We start from the raw sequence: 21,553 nt of genomic DNA, 5'->3' as shown, positions 1-21,553 counted from the left end.
TCCAGTCCAGGAAAGCACTTTAGCATGTGTGTAAGTCTCTTTCTATTTAGGAAACTATTTAAGTACATTTATAACTTTAAGATAGTGTAAACTGCAATGAGATTGAGCACTTTCTTAAATTGGGGTGCTGTCCTGAAACATGGCCATACAAGAGCTCTGCTGGCGTCAACAGAATGAGGGAGATTTTATTGAGGTTTCCCTGATTTAGTCTTTAGGAGGAAAGGCACAATAAGGTTAATGTATAAGAGAATAGTTATGCTTTTTTCAATGATAAAACAAAAGCACTGCTGTCAATTTCTATCGCTTGGGTATTACTGGATGTGTAGAAATGCAAAGACTGACACACCGTATGAGACCAACAGACCAGTTAGTCCACTATCCTCTTTCTAGCAGTTTCAGATGCTTCAGAGGAAAGTGAACAAAACTCAGAAATGGGCAATTATAGAATAAACTGCCATTAAGGGAAATGCCTTTGAAACCTCAGGCAGTTAGTGACTGGCTTATCCCTTCAAGCATGCGGGTTGTATCCCTTATATTTTAAAATCTTATCTAATGTAACAGTGAATGCTCTTACTATTCATACAAATGCCTTATTATTCCTGTAAATGCAGTTTGGGCAAATGAATTAAAGGAACTTCAAATGGGTATTTTGGAAATTCTAATTTATACAGCTTTTAGAATAGCAGTCAGAAGAGTTATTTCAGATGCTGACAGAAAAATGCAATGCAACATTAAAAATATCTTGTCCAGAGGAAGACTGTAATTTGCTATACCACCACCTAACTCTTATCTTTCATCAGTAGATCTCAAAGTTCCTCACAACCTTTTTAATAGAGGTGTTATGAGGATAACAAATACATGTGGCAGGGAAGTGTCATGATCCTCATTTGCAAACTGACGTACAGCCAGGCTAAGTGATTTGCCCAAGGTCACACAAGAAGTCTGTGGCAGAACAGGGAATTGAACCTGGATCTCTCAAAAAGCAGCAAAGAATCCTGTGGCACCTTATAGACTAACAGACGTTTTGGAGCATGAGCTTTCGTGGGTGAATACCCACTTCGTCGGATGCAACGACGATCTCTTGGATTGCTCAAGTCAGTGCTCTAACCACTAGACCATCCTTCCTCTCTAAAAGCTGATTAAGGCCAAAATCTTGAAAACATTTATAAAAACATAAACACTTTAAGCACAAGAGTTCTCATTAACTTCCACTGGACTACTCATATGAGTAAAGTCACACACACATTTAAGTGCTTGCAGAATCTAGGTCCACCTATGCACAAGCGCACAATAAACATATTTACTTTTCAGAATGGATTATACATTGACATAAAACACACAAATATAATGTAGAATTCCGCTGCAGAGCTGTATACTTAATACAAACCACAGACTACTGGAAGCAGGACAGTGCCTGGAAAATCTCAGCTTTCTTTAAAAAAAAAAAAGAAAAAAAAGAAAAAAAAGTTTTTGCTAGCACTCATGGTTGCGGAGAAAAGCTTTAACACACAAAGCATCCTAAAGACCTGACAGTGATTACACCCCTCCACTGCCTTCCCCAGCAAGTCACCTTGAAGGCTCTGTAAAACTCAGCTTCTGCTGTCTCTGTTTGCATCTCATTGTACTTCCCCTTCACTCTGTCCATACCTAAGAAGCCCTAAAGGTTCAAAAAACCAAGAAGCAAATAAAAATAATCCAAAGTATATTTTATTTAAAAGCTCATAATTTTAAAGACAAACTCATGATTTTTGCAGCCTGACTCAGAAAATCTGAACATTTGGGGTTGACAGTAATGGCATTATTTTATTGGGACCTCATGCAAAACTCACTCATCTCATTGGTCTTTAGATCAGGCCTTTTTTTCCATTCGGGGTGCACAAATGGCCAGCAAAAGGCCAATGAACATTTACATCTAATTTAAACCCTCAGAATAGGGATCAAGTGGGATTTACATGGTGCACAGACCTTTCGTAGATTTTAAGGCCAGAATGGACCATTATGATAATCTACTCTGACCTCATTTATAGCTCAAGACAGAGTACTTCACCCATTGAACGCTGTATCAAGCCTACAACTGCCTGTTCAAGCTAGATCAAGCTTCTAGAAAGATGGCTAATTTTTATTTAAAAATTTCAATGATGGAAAATCTACTACATCCCATGGTAAATTGTTCCAATGATTAATTACCCTCTCTGTTAAAGATGTCTTATTCCAAGTCTGAATTTGTCTATCTTCAGCTTTGTGCTGGTCCCCTGCATAGGAGTGAATTTCACTTTCAGAAATCAACCGGAAACATTTAAGATGATTAAGACCCATATATGATCTTAATCTATAAATATGTGATAGTGTTTATTATAGTATCAGAGGGGTAGCCGTGTTAGTCTGTATCCACAAAAACAACAAGGAGTCTGATGGCACCTTAAAGACTATCAGATTTATTTGGGCATAAGCTTTCATGAGTAAAAAACCCACTTCTTCAGATGCAAGTAGAAGTAATGGGTTTTTCTACCCACAAAAGCTTACGCCCAAGTGAATCTGTTAGTCTTTAAAGGTGTCATCGGACTCCTCACTGTTTTTGTTGATTATAGTGTTTCCTGTGTAGTTCTGTGAGAGCTTTTTATTTGAGTAAAATAAGTGTAAATATTGTTTTGGATCAGATGTTAGAAAATATTTAAAAACAAAACACACAGCACTTCCCTGGGGAGGAAATTGACATGAAGGAAACATTTTGGGGAGGGAGGGAAAAAGGAGTAGATGCCTGCTACAGGAGGCCAGGGAGGGAAGAACTAACAGAAAGGAAGACGTTAGGAATGAGGCCTGGGCAGAATGCAGGGAGAGTAGAGAGGAGAGCAGAGACCAAGGCTCTGCACAGTCCTGCTCTAAGGTGTCTTGAAGGGAAGGTAGCAGGGAGCCAGCCAGAGTGACAGGCAGCGGCCCTGATTCAGTAAGATTCTAGGGGAGAAAGCACTTCTTATTAAACCATGAAGAAGGTTAAATGTGGAGCCGTACTGTGGGACACAGTAAAGGGATGGTGGATCTCTGAGTGGGTACAAACATCAGCTCCGGGGGAATGCATCAGTGCAAACACAATTATTACAGCTAGAATCCTAAACACTCAGCTGGACAAGGCTGCTTAAATCCCGAAACCTGATCCACCCAGGGTGCAGGAAGGCTCCTGTGTGGATGGGACCTGTTATCACCCACTGAAGAGGTGCAAGGCTGGGGGCGATGTGGAGTGAGGGTCCCATTTCCTCCATTCCTCCCCTTTCCGAAAACTTTACACTCACGCTGATTTCCCCGTCCAGGCTCCTGCAGCTCTGCTCCCCTGTAGCCCCCTAGGGTAACGAGCAGGGGCAGCAGCGTGCCCGGCTCCCCAAAGGGCTCAGACTCGGGGGGCCGGCTCCAGCATGCCCACTCCCCCTAGGGGGTGAATCTGGGGCGGGGGGGGGCAGCGAAGCCCTGTCTGAACCTGACCCCAATGGAGGGGGGGGGCGGGGAGCCACCTCTGGATCTAGGCGCGAGGGCAACGCACCGCTCTGATCCGCTCCCCCGGGGAGGGGAGACCCCAGTGAGGGGGGCTCCCCCTGGACCCAGGGCTGGGGGAACCCACCCCCCCAACGCATGTCCAGGTCTGAGCCAGGCAGAAACACCCCGTCCCTTGTCCTACCATGCGTCTCCGCCCGCAAACCGTCAGCGAGGAAGGGGAGGCACCGTGCTAAGCTACCGTCCCCTCCCCGCTCTCCCGTCTCCTCAGGCCGCCTCGGTGCTCAATCCCATCCCGAGGCTCAGGGACGCCGAGAGGGCCCGAGTTACGCACATCGCGTAGGGGGAGCTATTGCCAAACGGTGAATGCGGCGGCTGCCTGACGTGGCCAGCGCGGGGGAACGGAAGGGCTACGCAAAGTGCGTAACGGGAGAGGGGCGCTTCGGCTGGACTCTGAGCTCCAGCTCGGCCGTGTGGCTGAGCCCTTGTCGGGGGGGGGAGGGAGCTTTGCTCCAGGCAGGGCCGGGCCCATTAAACACCAGCGTAGTAGCACGAGATCACAACACAACTCTCCGTAGCCTAGAACTGGGGGCGCCTAGCCTGACCTTCAGTTTCAGGTACACGTGGAGCCAGAAACCTCTGTGCCTCCCCCCTCAGCGCTAACTCAGATGGGCCAGGATCCTCCCAGCCCGCCTGAGCCACTCTCTGAACGCAGGCCAGACCTGGCTTTTGCTGAGGACATTTCACACAGCTTCAGGTGTCACCTGGCCTACGGGTCCTCTGTAGACTTGAGTTTCAAAAGTTGATCTTGCAAACACATTAGAAGGATCCCAAATCACTTTCAGGAGCTATGGAGCAGAACCACTGACCATGAGTCCCCCAGAGAAAGGTACTGGCCTGCAACTTTGCCTTTTGGCTACCCTACCAGAGCCATTGCACCAGGCCTGTGGGAAATGCAAGGGTTGTTTTGCTAGAGTGGGGGCAGTGGCAGGGAGAGAGGCAGAAGCAGTGAAATGAAATCTGCTCTGGCATGTAAATAGAATAGCTACATTCCTAGGGCAGCAAAATATTATGAACAGTAAATTTAGTAACAGTTTACTGTGTGAGAGATTTTGAGGCTACAAGGGGCATACACGTTCTAATTTAATAGATGAATAGATTTGAAGACCAGAAGAGATCACAGTGATCCTGCATAACACAGGCCAGAAGTAATTTCTGATGTGGGGGTCGGGGAGGGAGGCACTGATCAGCAGGGCAGCTGGTGGGTGGGAGGCGTTGGGAGTTGGGGGGCACTAATGGGGGCTGCTGACGTATTACTATGGCTCTTTGGCAATGTACATTGGTAAATTCTGGCTCTTTCTCAGGCTCCGGTTGGCCACCCCTGTGCTACAGCATCTCCTCCCTACTCCTACTTCGCATTCCTCTTCTTATGCATCCAAGGATTGCATAAGTCCTCTTAGCTATAGCATCATAGTCGGAGCTCATGTTCAACTGGTTATTTACCATGATCCCCAAGTCTTTTTCAGAGTCACTGCATTCCAGGGTACCGTTCCCCATCATCTTTGTTCCTAGATGTAAGATCTTGCATCTGGCTTTATTAAAACTCATGTTGTTCAATGAGCCCACCCAACCAAGTGGTCCTGATTGGTCAGTATTGTCCTACTTGGCCACATGCTAACGGTATGTGTCATGCATCCCAAAGGTATAACTGCCTATGGGCTAGAGAACAGTACTAGAATCCGGGTGTTCTCTAGGCCTATTTCCTCCTGTGACACTGACTCATTTTGTGTTTTGTAGAAGGCAATTTTAACTTCACTTCCTCAATTCCCTGTTGGTAAAGTGGGGATGATCATATTTATTTGTCTATCTCACGGGTACATTGTCAGGATTACTCAGGGTTTGTAAGTGCTGAATATGAAAAGTGCTATGTAAATGCCAGTGCCTCCTGATATCTATCAACTTTCCCTTCATTTTCAGAGGCTGGACACCACTGCTGATCCATCTGCTTTTACTATGCTTTTTTCATTGTTCAAGTCTTCTCCGTGGCACTGTCTCTTGCTTTGGCTGTGGAATTTCACTGTGCCAGGGTTCTGTGGCTTTGACTCCCTGCAAAGGTCATTATAAAATACCTTTTTTCAATCAGTGTGACACACATTTCTTGGCTTGGTAAATGTTAACACCCTCTGAGAAAGAGAAGGGGAGAGAGGAGTATATTACTACTCAGTACAGACCCACATTTTCTGGGTTTCTGTATTGAGATTGCAGCCTCAGAATCAAAGACTGATTGACCTAGAGTGCATTTCTTACAGCATACAACTCAGAGCCTTTGTACAGTCATTATTCTTGAGATTAGAGTTGGATAAGGGAATTTAAAACCCAAGAGAATCACTTAAAACAACAGTGTCAGAACTTTTTTATTAATCAGGAACCACCATGACAACTTATCAGAAGCCCAGGGACTGTATCAAAGATGTATTAAGAGACAGATTGTGACCACTCTCATCCTTCAGCCAGAGGTAAAGCCAACAGGTTTAAGAATTAACTGTCCCATCTTGATCATACTTGTCTTTTTCCCCCCACCCCAGCTCTCAAATGATCTACTGACAGATCTTTACAATTGCAAATGGGTAATTGCAAATCTGCAATAAACCCCTGATTTACATATTTCCTCAGTGAATAATTCTTGGTCTTCAGAAGATTCACAGTTAGTTACAAATATCCCAGACTTGCAACTGGTCTATGTTGAGTCATTACACAATTCATGTAGTAAATCACATGCTTTCTGTTCCTTGACTAGATGAATCAGATAACTCACCAACCCAGCGTGATTTGTGAATTATAAACTCAAACACGTCACTTTTGGTGAATATAGAACATTCAGTCTTAAAATTTATATGTTATGAGTTTTTGTGCTCGTAAAACTTAGGTGCTCAAATGGCAGTAAGAAATGACAACAAGAGGATCATAGGAATGTAGGGCTGTAAGGGACCTCAGGAGTCATCTAGTTCATGAATTTCGCTGAATCAAAATTTGCTTTTGAAACTGAATGAATATTTGTAGCTTTTTAAAAAATAGGCCCAAATGCAAAGTTGGGATCCAGAGCCACAACCTTGAAGCATTCAGAATAAGGATTTTGGTCCAATCCATTACATAACTTGATGCAAGCTGCAAAAAACTGGATCTGTATTTCACCAAAGTTAGGAGTGTTCTGCTCTGAGATTTTTGTTTGAGCGCATCTCTAGGCAAAACCATATATTAAAGTACGTGAGGCATAATACCTTTATGTATGGATGGCTAAAGTGACTCCCAGAGGCCAAATACAGGCCAACCACAGTGTAATCCAGGGTAGCCTTCAACTGAGTGAAGGGCCACTCAGGCCAGCCAGGGCTTAACCAACATTAACCATTAACCCCCCGCTGGCCCTTGGCCCCCAGCCCTGATCGCACCCCAACCCCAGACCCATCCCCCGGCCAGACCAACCCCGGACTCCAGCTGAGCAGCGCTGGCCCCTGGCTGCACCACGCAACACCAGACCCCGGCCCTGGCCACATAGCATTGGATCCTGGCTGTGCCCTGGCAGGCAGCCAGCTGACCCCTGCCCAGTGGCCGGCTGACCAATTGCAGCCCCTGCCTCGCCGGCCAGAGCAACCCCAGTCCCTCTCCCTTTAATCGTCAACCATTTAAATGATAGAATTTTAATCATTTAAATGGTTAACTTTTTAAACAATATTTCCATCCCCAGTTTATAGCCATAAGTTATAGCTGGGGATGTTGTAAGTGAAGAAAACAGAATGGAACGATTGTTGCAACTGAGTATTATCTGATGTTATAAACTTTAGAGACATTATAATATGGTTTTATTGTACTAAAATAAAGAGAACCAACTTAATTACAGGATGATTTGAAGTTCGGTAAATAACGTAAAACGAGGTGTCTGTACTTAGCAGTGTCTTACACCTCTACAATAGTTGGCAAGAGAACAGGCTGATGTCAAGTGGACTTAGGCTGCAGTAATTCCTCTACAAATAGCTTAACTCTGGTGCAGTCTGCAAATGCCTGAGATTGCTTTTTGGTATGAACTGGTCCATTGATGGCTATAAAGGCAAATAGCTGTGTGCAATTATTACTTTAGGAATTGGAGTCTGACACAAGGTTGTCCCTGTTGATTGGTGGGTTGCAAAGTGGGTAGTTAGTTACTGAGGTGGAACATGAAAGCAGCAGTGTAATTATGATGACATAAAAAGGACTGTGGTGGGAAACATTTTAACCCAGGGAAGAAACCTTCTGATAAGTCACAAGTATGACACTACAGGTAGTTATCAAAATCAACTAGTCAGAACAAGGGACCAGATCTGATGGTGCGAATCAGCACTGAAATTAATGGAGTCACATTTATATATACGAGCTGTAGATCAGCTCCAAGATGGTTACAGCACATTTGGCTCGTCTTCTGGTGGGATAAGCAGCAGGAGGGAAGAAGAACTAGAAGATGGGAGAAGAGCGGATTATTATATGAAAGATCAACCAGGCAAATTTGAATTTTCAGGCTCAAAATTCTGCTGCCTACAGAAACTACTTAAACTTAACTGTCAGGTCTTATCATGCCCTTAGAATCTCTTGATGGGATTCGAGTTCTGAAGTCACAGTTGCAAGATATTTATTCTGCATGTAATTTACACCTTATTATTACCACCGCAACACTTTTCTCATTAATAACCTCTCTCCCTGTCAGGCTGAAGCCTGTTGCCTAATCATTATGCTAATTCAGAAACAAGAGAGACTGAAAGCTAGGAAGAGCAAAAAATTCTCAGGCATTCTAACTAGGAAGAGCTGAAATTCTCCTAAAAAGGGAAAAAATTGGTATGATAAATAAGGAGTGCAAGAGAGTCCTATTATCTTGTAAAGTATGAATAGAAAGATTATTTGTCCTTTGCTCTAAAAAACTAGTTGTTCACTGTTGCAAATATTTATTTTCACATTGGCACGTGTTTCTCCAGGTGCGATTTACAGCGTTTGTGAAATGAGTCAAGTTCTTAGGGCCCAATCCACCTCCCATTGAAATTAGTTAAAAGATTCCCATTCCCTTCAATGGGCTTATGATCAGACCCATTGTCAGCAGTCTTCTCAAGGACTGAAGAGACATCTAAGCAGAACTACCCCTTATCTGATAGATCTCTAGGCCCTTCAAGTCAGGCTTGAAGTTAGTGACACGAGGCAGTGGGAGGGAAACCTGTACCGCCTCTGCCTGTGATCATGTTCTGTGGATCCATAAAGAACAACATTCTCCAGGGCTGTCAGTCTCTTACTATTCAACCCGCTTTCTAACCTTCAACGCACAAGAAAGGTTTCTATTTCTATTCCCACTAAATGGATATTCCGCATCTACAGAAATAGTTAACACTTGGGCCTCAAATCTACAGCTGTGTTTCTTAGTGTCAGTGGAGACTACCATTCTTTTTGGGATTATTAATATTACAGTAGTGCACAAATATATAGGAAGACCCAGAGATTTTATGGTCTTCAAAGAGTTTAAGCCAGAAGAAAGATTTGTGTCTTATCCCAGAGAAGAATAGTACTGCCAATGCTGATGCCTTTAAAAGGGCATCATCCATTTTAGTCAATCTGTCTCTTTAATCTGTCTGTCCATCAGAGACATTCACAGCTAGAGTACTTCAGTTTCCCTTCTTAGTGTTTTGACCTTAACAAATATTAATAGTTACCAGGGGCCTGATCCAAAGTCCACTGACATCAGTGGAAGTCTTCCCAAAAATATAACTGGTTAGTGAAAACTTTAGTTCCCTTAGTTTAATTCAGACCAATAATTTTAGTTGGGTTATACTGTCTTTTCTTCATATCAACTCAATTACTGTTTGCCCCGCACCAATGGAGGTAGCTCATAATCTCTCAGCTTTAATTGCTGATTCTTATTTCACTACATTTCTTAGGTGCTTTACCAGCTCCAGTTCCTTTCAGAAAGAGAGCTCTGAAGTGTTCTGACAGCTAATTTATGTGTGAAATATAATGAGACACAGAAGTCAAAGAGCAATTAATGTTATTAAACTTTAATGGACACATTGCATACAGAAATACCACAAGGTGTGTTTTAGTGATTAACGAGTTCCTTCTCTTCGATCCCTGCACAAGGAACCACACATCTCAGAGTACAATGTCATACTCTAGACTTTATGTGAAGAGGGCAAGAGCAGAGGTGGGGCAGGCATAAGACTGAATAGTGAGAAATTCAGATTCAGGTTAGTGGTCTTTGTTCACGTAAGTGGAACCATTTGCTTGGTAAAGAACACAGGAGTGTCTCCATCAAGGCTATCGAGAAATTCTACATACCGGAAACCCTACTTAAAAAACAGACTCAAAGTGCCCACCAAAAGCATTGTCATTATGGTGGTTTTTAACTTTATCCCAGGACTCTCTACCAAGAACAAATATACACAAGCTAAGAAGGGTATCGACAAACATACTGGCAGATGTTATACTGGTCTTCCCAGGAAGCCAGCTGATAAGCATTTCATATAATAAACATTCTGCAGTATGAGTCAAAATGCAATACGCCCGAACAAAACCAAACCCAAACAAGGAAAATTCTTACTAATTGTATCTCACATATCAAAAATATTAAATACAAATATTTCACTAGGTCAGATAATAAAATTAAACAATATTGTGTGTTGTGGCTACTCCTTACCGGGATACTTTAAGGATGTGCTTTGAATTTATTCTAAGAAGTGATTCCTAAAGATTTACATTGTAATGACCAGCCATTGTTTCCCATTTGGCAACTTGCAAATAATGCCAGTCCGCTGTCTCTAAAATACACACCAGTCTTTTCAGGCAATGGATACAATGTGGCTCTCTTTCTTATGGAAGAAGGGAACTGAAATCCCCAAAGAGCTGCAGTTGAAGTTAGGGTTGCAGCAAAGCACCAAAGACATGATCAACCCCAATATAAGCACAAGGCAGAGGATCCATTTAATCAGTCCAGTGTACACAAATGGGAGTACGAGGATGATCAGGATCACCAGGAACAGCAAGAGCAACACAAGTCTTTGGACAGCTGTTTGATTGATACTGGGAATGTTCTGGTTTTCACAGACAGTGGCATGGCTGGAGTGAGTACCACCAGTGCCATGTAGCCCTTCAGGAGAGAGGGGTATCTCAGCATTTGGACAAGGGCTTTCCAAACGGGCTACGATATCTTCTTTATCAAGAAGGGTGCGGATAAGCCCTCCAAATACAACAGTGGATTTTCTGCATAGAGGGCAGATGATCATCCAGGTATTGTCCTCGTTCTGAAGGATGAGCTTGAGGCAGACTTCACAGAAGGCATGTTGGCAAGCCAGGAGCTTAGGTCTCCTGTAAATGTTATACCTGTTGAAGCAGATTAGGCAGTCCATATCTGCAATTGATGCTTTGGATGAACATCGGTGGTCCATCTCTGAAACTAATACTTTACAGGAGTCTGGAGAGTCCATTACTGTCACTGGAGGCTTAATTGAGTTTGGACAGCTCATTTCTGAAGTTGGTGGTTTAGAGGCATCTGGATTGTTCAGTTCTGTGGCTATTGGTGAAGAGAAGCCTGGACAATCATTGTCTGCAGCTTCTTCTTTAGTGGATCCCAGTCTGTCCATGTCTGCAGCTGATAGTCCAGGAGAACTTGATTCATTTTCTATGTGTAGCTTGTCAGTCGATCCCTCCATGGAGCGAGATCTTGATGCAGTTTTGCTTTGTTCAGTTAAAGTGTTTGCTGATTCTGTGGCTCTCTTTATACAGTGTTTTATTCCTGTTATTGTGTGTTTGAATAGTGACTGTTGGCTTCAAGCACCTCGTACTCTATGACAACAATGACATTTTTATAAGGCGGGAATCTGTGTTAATCAGTAACTTAACGGCTAAGATATTTTATAATGCCTGATAACATCACAGAGTAATTCCTCTCCAAGAAGCAGACCTTGTGGCATTCATAAAATTGAAATGACAAACTAGTCTTGCTAAGGTGATCAGACTATGGCAACAGAACCACTATAATCCTAAAAGCAGTACTTGGTTTTTTGAAAGTAATTTCAATTAGTTCTCAAATGCCACTATGTTGGACTGAGACAGAGTTGGAGAAATTGTGTTATTAGATTGATGGCATTATTAGTGATATTAGGTAGTGCAGTCTTGTTGATAGACCGCTCTTACACCAGCGAGAATCAGGAGAATCTCTATTTAAGTCAGAGGAGTTCCACAGGAGAAGAGCAGGTATAGGGACAAGTGAAAATGATGGGCCTGATACTACACGTGCTTCTAAAGTTACACATTAAAATAATGCAGTGTTGTTGTAGCTGTGTCAGTCCCAGGATATTAGAGAGACAAGGTGGGTGAGGTTATATCTGTTATTGGACTAACTTCTGTTGGGGAGAGAGGCGAGCTTTCAAGCTTACAGAATACTAACTAATAGTTTCCCAGACCTGATGAAGAGCTCTGTGTAAACTCAAAAGCTTGTCTCTCTTACCAACATAAGTTGGTCCAATAAAAGATATTACCTTGCCCACTGTGTCTCTCCCACATTTAGACTGTCAGTTCCCCAGAATCAGGTCCTAGAATTTGAACAGTCTCAGTCAATTGTTGGAAAAACCAGAATAACTGAATCTTCTGGGTCACATTAAACAAATACCCAGCCTCCTTGTGTGTGATGGGAAATGGATACTGAAACCCAGACAGACAAGTGCTACAGAAAAACCAACACATGCCACTACCGGGGTATGTGAATATGCCAAGGTGATCCTCCCAGTGGGACCTACAACAGCTTTAAATCCACATCTCTTCCAGATGAGCTGCGGTGGGGAATGAAAATGAAAATCAGAAATGGTGATTGATTAGAAACAGCAGCCCAGACAAGTTCAGGTCTGAAACAAACCCAGCCCCAAAAAAGTGGATGGAGAGGCGGCCTGGAGGCTGAGACTGAAGAGTTACTCACCCTCAAACAAACACAGTAAGCCATGCGCTCTTTCATTGTCATTAACTAGCCCTTACACTATGGGTTTTCTTTCTACTCCCTCTGATTTTTAGAGCTTTGCAGTTCCTATATACTGTACACATTTGTTTATTGGTGGTAAAAGCCACCTCCTGTAATCTTTACCAGAACTAATCAATGATAATGGGTAGCTAGGTGGTCTGTTAGTGATTCGTTAATACCCATGGATACCAATTAGTTCATTCTAGAACAAGAAGCCTGGGAGTCCTTCAAACTGCGAGTCCTTCAGGCTGGGTTGTACCTCCCACTACCCCCTGCATCTTGAGTAGTGGTGCACAGGAAGATGCTCATGTGTTCCTGTCTTTGCAGCCCACCTTTCACCCCCTGCTTAGGCAGCGGAAATTGGGCTGCAAAGAGTGGAGTCTTGGCTTCTACAACACTCCAACCAGAACACTTGAGGTAACATGGGGACATTATAATTTGCAGTTGATGTAGGCCAGCATCAGATTACAACTGCCTGGAGCAAGGGGTAAGCAAGAAAGGCACTGCTTCTCAGGGGAGCAATGCCTCCCATGTGATGCAATTTACATACTAACCCTTGCCCCTGGCCAGGCCTAAAAGCACAACATAGCCTTAAGTGATGCAGCGTGGTAGGGTAAGGCCCAGGAAGCTGGAGCCAGAGCACTCCTGAGCTCTCTTCTCAGATCTGCTAAATGGGATTAAAAACCATCTATTTAATGGGCCTGATCCTAGAAGCTGCCATGCATGAAACTCTCAGTGCAATGTATGGGAGTTGTGTTTGCAGAGGGCTTGAAGGATCTGCCCCAACATTTGGAAAGAACTTTTGGCCAAGTTATGCCCTTTGCTACATGGGTGCAACTGCAAATGACTTCCCTGCAAGCTGCACTCACTTATCTGAGAATAGGACTATGGTACGGTAACTATTTAATACTATTACTGTTTCTTTAACCATTTGTAATCCCTTGGTATCCTTAGTCTTCGTCTCTCTTCATCTGCATACAAAAAAGCATTTCTGTGGCATGTTTCTTCTCGTGAGATTTCCTTATAGCAAGCAGGGGAAGTAAATGGACAGGATTGCTGTGGGGCATCAAATACCATAACCAAACTCACAACTTTACAAGCCTGGTGTCCAATGAGAGAATATTGATAATAGGACCCTACCAAATTACCACTGTGAAATCTGGTCTCCCCTGTGAAATCTGATCTTCTGTGTACTTTTACCCTATACCATACAGATTTCACGGGAGAGACCAGCATTTCTCAAACTGAGGGTTCCGACCCAAAAGGAGGTCATGGGGGGGGGGGAAATCACGAGGTTATTGTAGGGGGTCACAGTATTGCCACCCTTACTTCTGCGCTGCCTTCAGAGCTGGGTGGCTGGAGAGGCCAGCTCCAAAGGCAGTCCCCACCAGCAGAAGCAAGGCTGGCAACACCATACCATGCCACTCTTACGTCTGCGCTGCTGCCTTCAGAGCGGGGTGCCCCAGAGAGTGATGGCTGCAGGCCGAGGGCCCAGCTCTGAAGGCAACAGCACAGAAGGAAGGGTGGTAATACCGTGACCCCCCTACAATAATCTTGTGACACACAGGACCCCTACAATTACAACACCATGAAGTTTCAGATTTAAATAGGTGAAACCATGAAATTTATAATTTTTAAAATCCTGTGACTGTGAAATTGACCAAAATGGACCGTGAATTTGGTAGGGCCCTACTGATAGTTCCCTGAGCTGCTTCTACTGTTCATGATACATTTCAACTGTTCTAACTTTGGGATTGGAGAATGATCATACCTTTCCTCAGACCTAACATCTTCCCCAGATCTTGGAAACAGATATGTTTTGAAAAAATACTTTTTTTGAGTGAAGAGAGTAAACAGTTGTGCTGATTCCTCAACACACCCCACAGTTTATTTTCTGTCTTAAGCAGCAGCCTTAGTGTAAAATGGCTACCAGGGGCATGTAAGCACCTTCCATCTGCCACCCCAGCAATGCTGATCAAAAGTCAGTTTGTAAAGTCAGTTCAGATGCAGAGACTCTTGATGTGTTGCCTGTCACCCACAAGTAAATATGAATAAAGCAGCAAGCTTCAGTGAATATAAAGTCACCTTCAGACTTTTAATGCAACTTACAATGTAGCAATGCAGGAAAAAAGAGGAAATAGAGATATTTACAGACGGACAGACATTAGAATGGATTCTCTTTTCCCCATACACCAATTTTACACTTGTGTAACTCCACTGACTTCAGTGGAGTTACTTGTGATTTTCAGCAGAGTAAGTGAGAAGACAGTGCAGCACAATTCTTTTCTTCTTTCTCCTAGGCTACTGGAGATGGTTTGTGGGATCCCAAATAATAATAATCTCACAAAGCCCCCAGAAGCATGGGACACGCCCCTTTGATCCTACTGGTGGAGAGCTGGGAGTGGTGAAACTAGGGCATGAATTACTGAGGCTATCGTGAGACACCCCAGGTACTGGGTCCCAGACAATCCCAGGTCTCATTTGTTGTTATGGCTGGACCTTTAGGCTACCCTTAAAAGCCAAGGAATTTGTTACACTGACAAAGAAAAAGAGGGTATTGATGATGGAGCTCAGCATAGAAATAAAGCCACACTCCATCAGACTCATTCAACTTGCTAGACGAGACCTGAAAATCCACAGACACAGTGTTGCAGGGCTTTTCCCTAGTTTCCAAACACTTGCTACCATGCCCTGTCTTCTTTCAAAGGGTTTATTCTCTTAACAAAAGCAAATAAAGTAACAGCAACCAGGCTTTTAACTCACTCCTTTGCTCTCAGGCTTCAAGGTCACCCCTCGTAGGGGTTTCTGGTGCCCTCGTTCCTGGCAGCTTCCCACTTTTAGTATTTCCTGCCCTCTGGCAGTCCTTTATAGGCACGGGTGTAGCCCAGCCCCCTTTAACTGGCTGGATTTGGTTCACTTTCGCTGACACAGGGGAGCTAGGCCCAGTTTTACACACAGTTACAAGTGGCAACCTTAGCTTGCCCCCTCAGTCCTGCTCGGGGGCAGGAATACATGCCTGAGCTTAGGCAGCGTATTTGTAATGCTCATTCCAAGGGACTCAACTCACTTTTTCTGCTTCAATGTCCTTTTCTACCATTCCGAGCATTTCCCTGGGGGCCATCAGACAATGTCACATCAATCAACTTCCCAGACAAAGGGAACTAGAAATTAATCAGCTGTCAATTCATCTGGAATGCAGCAGTCCTGAAAATATCAGGCAAATCCTGCTAAGGTCATCATAGTTCTAATAAGAAAACAGGGCAATAAATACAGTGCAGAGTCCAGGGGTGATAAATAAATTGAACAAGAGTTATTGATGTAGGGACAGCACATAATTGCACTGGTAGTGGATGGCCAGATGGTCTTTGAACCAATTGTCATTGACAAGGGTGGGAAGGATATTTTATGGTCAGAGTGCAGTGGGAGTGCTGTTTGCTCTCAACAGAATGAAAGAAGCCCTGATCGTTCTAATTCACTATGGTAAACATAACAGATGAGGGTCCCCCCTGCCTTTCATACTTCACGTCACCACCCACCCACACACTCTGGGATCACCTCAAAATGCTGCACCCCTACCAGCCCATTATCTTGTCTTTCCTGTAGGCCAAAAGATCATACTTTCAAGCACCATACCAGGAGTTGAACTCACCACTTACATCACACTATTGTACAGTAATAGCCCCAGACCTTGCAATATCACGGATAGCACATAAACTGTATTGGGGTTATTTCTGCAGAATGCCATCTTACTTTCCTGTAAAGTAAAGCTTGCTGTGCAGGGTCAGTACCCAGAGTACAGGGTCAGAAGTTCTGTTGATTAGCTGAGAACAGAGGCCATATTTTTTTCCAACCAGGAAAAGCATAAAGAAATCAACCCCCTCAAACCTGATAGGCATTTATCCCTGACGTAGAATGAGCAAAAAGGGGTAAAGAAAGGAATGGAGAGAAGAAAGAGAAGGGGACAGAGCTGTGTGAATAACTGATTGTTTGGTTCACAGCCAATTCTGAAAAATAAATAAAATTGTTCAGTTCAAACCCAACCCATTTTTTTTTTGGTGGTAGTGGTGATTTTCAGTGAATCAAATCAGAAAACATTTGATTTGGGTATTTTTAATAAAAGCAAAGGAAATAAGAGACCACATTCACAACAACCAGAGAAGAAGGAAAACAAGATGGTGGGGGTCCTTCTACAGATCTCCCATGTCCCTGGTGAATACCCTGCTCTCTAGGTTAGAGGTTACCAGGAGCATCTCCATCTCCTGTGTTTTTGTGATTGATGCCAAATTCCTTTGGGACTCTAGCCCCCCAAAATGTTTCATTTTGATAATGTTGACATGGTTTTTTTTGATATTTCTGATTTTTTTCCATATCAACCCAAATTGGTGAAATGTTTTAGTTGTCCCAAATCTGCCAAAAAAAAAAAAAGTTTTGTCTGAAAAATTTTGCCCACTTCTAGAAGAGAGCTGGGAGAGGAGAGTGAAGGAAGCCTTTGGGCGCCTGATCCAAATCCCACTGAAGTCAATGGAAGTCCTCTTGACTTCAGTGAATTTCAGATCAGGCCCATGGAGACTGGCAAAGTAGAGCATTATCTGGGGGGGTGGAAGCGTGGTTAAAGGGACAGAAACAAAGGAGAGGAGTGGAAAGAGAAGGAGAGGGAATTAAAGAAAGGAAAGGAAGCAAGAAAGAGAAAAGAGGATCTGGAGAGCGTAATGTAAATGAATATTTATCAGGAACTAAATAGAATAAAAAAGTAGCAAGTTTCTCTCTGGCCCCCTAAGCGGGAGAATCTTGGGGACTGAGCTGTGGCTTGGCCTCCTCCTTTGTGCTTGTGTTTTTATCATCTCCTTGACCTTTTCTACAGCATTAAAGGCTGCACAGCAGCCATCAATACTGCCTGGGGAACTCCACTGAGAATGTTACAGCATGATAAGGTAGATTGTCTATCAAAAATCATGCCTTTGTCGCTCACAGTTCCTAACAGGGATTATAAAAGCTCTAGAGATGCCATAAAAAGCCTCTGCTTTCACATACTGTACTCTGTAGTTTGAATTTTGTGGTGCAGTTCAAGATGATCCATGGAGAGTCAGACGTCAAACTACAGGAAGCTTTCTTTATCAAACCCTCTTCCAGAAAAGACAGCTAGTTTTCTAGCTGAGAAAGCTTCCTGGAGTTATAGTTTTCTAGGGAAACAGAGAAATCCACCCTCTGTGACCTTTGGGATTCTGGCAAGAGACATAATCATTGTTCTGGTATTTCTGGCCCACTTCCTAATTTTGAGAGAAAGTTTCAGAGAATGGGTAAGGCTTATAAGAATGATCTCTCAGGCAAGGATCACAATGGACAATGACCATGAGTTAATAAAACCCAACCTCCCATCTTTCACTCAAAGGACTTTTGCTGCTGAACCTCCCCTCTTGAGCCTCTCTGAAGGGGGAACACTTGCAGAGCTAATCACGGGTTTCTGTGGTCCTGTGAGGAATAAGACATCTGAGGGTCCAGGCAGAAAACAGAAACCCACACAGCACATTGGGGAGCAGCAAGGCTTCACAAATGGGCAGAATAATAGGGTGCTTGTCACGAGAGGTCTACGATGTCAGCAGCTAATATGGAGTGAAGACTAGGGAGCAGATCTATGGAAGCTAAAGGTTGGTGGGATCACAAGAATGCATGTTTGTTTGCTGGGAGGACATTGGCTCATAGCAAGGCCCTCCAAAGTGTGCGCGTGGGGTGGAAATTGATAACAAAACAAAAAACTCTTAGGGGTAGGCTTCACTAGTCGGAGAGGAGGCTGTTTGTTGATATTGTGATAACTGGGCCTAGACATTTATCCTAACTGTAAACTCAACTTCTGAAAAATGGGTAGAGGTTCATGAACTGTCACAATTATTTGTTATAGAGAACTGTTTAAGAAAAGGTGGAGACAGAAAGACTGAACTGATTTAAATAGAAAGGGCCAAATTATACCACTCAAGGACTGTGTTAAGATGACGACTGGTAAACAAGAGGAGCAGAGGATTGGAAATCAAGGTACCAAACTGAAGTGTTGGAAAATAGGCCCAATTACTGGACAGAATAAAGTGAGGATGGATTATTCCACCTATTGCCTGTTTGGGCCCTTTAAGAGACTCCTGGGGAGAACACAACAAGAACTTTTACCATCAGCACGGCTGTGGTGGAAGGGTTGTTGCCGTGACACCAGACCTTGGAGTGATGAAGATCAAGTATCCCCACCCATCAGTGATGACCCCTGTGTGATACATGTGAGATCCTTCTCTGTCTTGCCCTCCCTCAAGTGTTCCTTTCTGCCCCCCCATTTTCCTATGTGAAAGTAGAATTAATTATATTGTAAAAATAAGAATGGATTAAAGAAATGTTGTCTGCACCTTTAAGCAAAATTGTTGGAATGTTGCAATCCAGGTGTCAGGAACACAGACATTAGCATAGAACAATTGCACCGTTTAAGGGCAATTGGAAAAGTATTAGCCTTAGATCGATACCAATCAGTAAGGACGTGGAATATGCATGCTGTGTCACAGGTGGTTTTTCCTGTCTGTTGCTTTCTTTGTCCCTTTGTCTAAACTCCTGCCCTTTTATCTGTATAAATAAGATAGTTTGTGTCTTGTATGGGGCTCACATTATCTGGGTGTATTAGCAGAGCGCTGTGCTAATAAAACAGAGTGGTCTGACAAACTGTGAGTCCTGAGTCTAACTTTGACACCTTCTGTCCTCTCTCTCAAGTTTTCACCTGATCCTGAAATCAGCTGTAATGCATCACACCAGCATAGTGAGACAAGATGGCCCATCCAGCTCTACCCAGCCTGAGAAGGATCTGTGAATGAGAGGGGCTTGACCAGACCAACAAGATGATGTCCCTGACCACGGAGGTGAGCGAAGTCCAAATTAAGAGCTGTTGTGCCGACTGCCAGCCCAAAGCATCCCTCCTTGACTGACCAACTGCCTTGTATCCTGAGAACATCACAAAAGCAATATTTTCCCCATCTTCACTATTCTATCGCTTCTCTCCCTTCTGTGTCTGTCTTTTTTGTCGAAGGCACAAAAAAGTGACTATTTTCAAATGAGAATTGAACAACAGAATTAGTCCTTTCTCCTGCACCAAGAATGACTCTGACAGAATAAGAGACTTCAACAAATATCCACTATAAAGGACTTTGATAGGTTTTAAGTTTGTTTCGCACAATCAATGTCAGTATCAGTGCTCTTTACCTTGTTTTGATTCTTTTCCTTTTGTGTGTTTCAATCAATAAATTCCTAGTGTTTGGTCTGAATTTTATAGTGTTTGCGCCACTGTATTAAGCAGGCTGAGGTCTCTGTAGCTTAAACTCTGGATCTTGTTTAACACTCTTTTATGTGGGTCAGTGAATAGGTTAACACCTTTGGCCCATACATTATATCTAAATACAAGAATGAAGATCTGCTTGTTCACTAGGAAAGGGAAGAAGGATGCTTCCCAGGCTCAGCTGTGCAAATTAAAAAAAAACCTACCCCAAAAAAAAAAAATCATTAATATCAACTGGCTCACGGACACAGGAAAATGCTGAATTGGACTGTTAGGTTTCCAAGTCCATGGCCTCATACTCTAGTATACACTCTGGATAGTGCAACTAAATTGCACATGAGAGTTCTAGCTAGATTTTTTTTAATGTTGACTGGGTAATGTATATCAAAACGAATGCCACCAAAATGATGCTAACTCTGTGTGCTTAATAAATACTCATGCCCTAGGGGGTACTGTGAAGTTTAGTTAATATTTGTAAAACATAAAGGATTTTCAATGTACAATTTCATATTTACCCAACTTGTGCACATGTTTTGGGAGTTCAAGTGTAAAATAGCTACTTGAAAAAGCTGGTCCTAAAATGCAGTGTTCCATTGTTATTAACTATTGCTGATGCTGCATTAAGGGCCTGATTCACATCTCACTGAAATAAGCCGCTCGCTGAACATGATGACAATAAACAGCATTTTATTGGCAGAAATAAAATTCTTAATGTGAGGCTTTGTATTTACCTCCATACCAACTCAGCTAATTCACAACTCTCATCTCACACCCTGGATCTAACTCTTAACATCCCTATATCATGGGATCACACCACAAACTGTGTTATTCTGCTGCCATCTCATGGACAGTTTGCATTCAAATCTCTCATATGGATTTCATGAATCTGTTATTCTATCAAACTATGCTTCGTGGCAATATTTTAGGGATGAAATACAGGCTGATAGCCAGGTCTGCAAAGTGGTTCATTCTGTATGATCATAACTGCAAAAGGAGATCAGGAGGGGAAGAACTCCAACACCCACCTGAGGAAAGGTATCAAAGCAGGTGGCAACTATGGATATCTAGAGCAGCAAAGGGAGGTGCAGTGGACAGAAGCTTGCATCAAGAGTCCTTATCTATAGTCTAGCCAGGCAGATGGACTCCTGTGAAAAGAGGCCCAGTAGCGACTAAGAGTGAAAGAAGAGAGTGGATTTGAAATTATTTCCTTCAAGAAGATAAAGTAAGGAATAATTATATTTAATTATTTTGCCTCCCATTCTCTTTCCCACCTCTGCCCCAACCAGGCTCAGCATCCCCTCGCTCCTTCCTCTCTGCACAAGTGCATCCTTCCACTCTTGTCACACCAATCAGTCTCAGTCTCCCCTTCTCCCCCCACCCAGGCTCACATTTCCCTTCCTCCTCTCCCAAGTTCAGCCCTCCTCTCCCCACATTCCCCCAGGCCCAGTTTCTGCACCTCCTACCCCCAAGGAGGTGCCCCTTGATCTCTGAGGCTTATCCTCCCTTTCCCTAGTTTCCCCCCTCTGCACCGGACTCAACCTTTCTCCTTCGCCCAAACTCAGCCTTCAGGTCAGACTTCAAGATGGCGGACCCCACTGACTACAGTTGGGTAAGAGCCGCTCTGGCTCCTCTTGGGCATTCTCTATGGTCCTACCGGTAGAAAGGAGGTCACGTGACAACGGCGGAAAGAAGCCGGCCAGGGCGGCGGAGTTCCGGCGCAGGCGCAGTACGCACAGCAGCCGGTGTAGCGGGGTAGGTAG

The 21,553-nt window shown here is 43.5% G+C and overlaps 1 protein-coding gene and 1 long non-coding RNA gene across 4 annotated transcripts in view; both read right to left on the bottom strand.

Annotated features, from left to right (window-relative positions):
- Window positions 1-3,801, bottom strand: part of TMCO4 (transmembrane and coiled-coil domains 4) — an 84,499-nt gene extending 80,698 nt beyond the window's left edge. For all 3 annotated transcript variants that reach the window (XM_032779542.2, XM_032779543.2, XM_032779544.2), the window contains exon 1: window positions 3,668-3,801. In XM_032779542.2, coding sequence (XP_032635433.1) covers window positions 3,668-3,670 — 3 coding nt within the window. In that variant the 5' untranslated portion in view covers window positions 3,671-3,801. The remainder of the gene's footprint in view (window positions 1-3,667) is intronic.
- Window positions 3,802-9,529: 5,728 nt separating this feature from the next.
- Window positions 9,530-21,545, bottom strand: LOC142045876 (uncharacterized). Its single transcript, XR_012654785.1, has 3 exons — window positions 21,448-21,545; window positions 20,819-20,962; window positions 9,530-11,328 (listed from the first exon to the last, which is right to left on the bottom strand). It is a non-coding gene; the product is annotated as an uncharacterized LOC142045876 (long non-coding RNA).
- Window positions 21,546-21,553: the final 8 nt, after the last annotated feature.

This window comes from Chelonoidis abingdonii, chromosome 23, assembly GCF_003597395.2.
Source record: "Chelonoidis abingdonii isolate Lonesome George chromosome 23, CheloAbing_2.0, whole genome shotgun sequence".
Classification (NCBI taxonomy): Eukaryota; Metazoa; Chordata; order Testudines; family Testudinidae; genus Chelonoidis; species Chelonoidis abingdonii.
The sequence above is the reverse complement of the archived record's forward strand: the minus strand, read 5'-3'. Positions and strand labels throughout refer to the sequence as shown.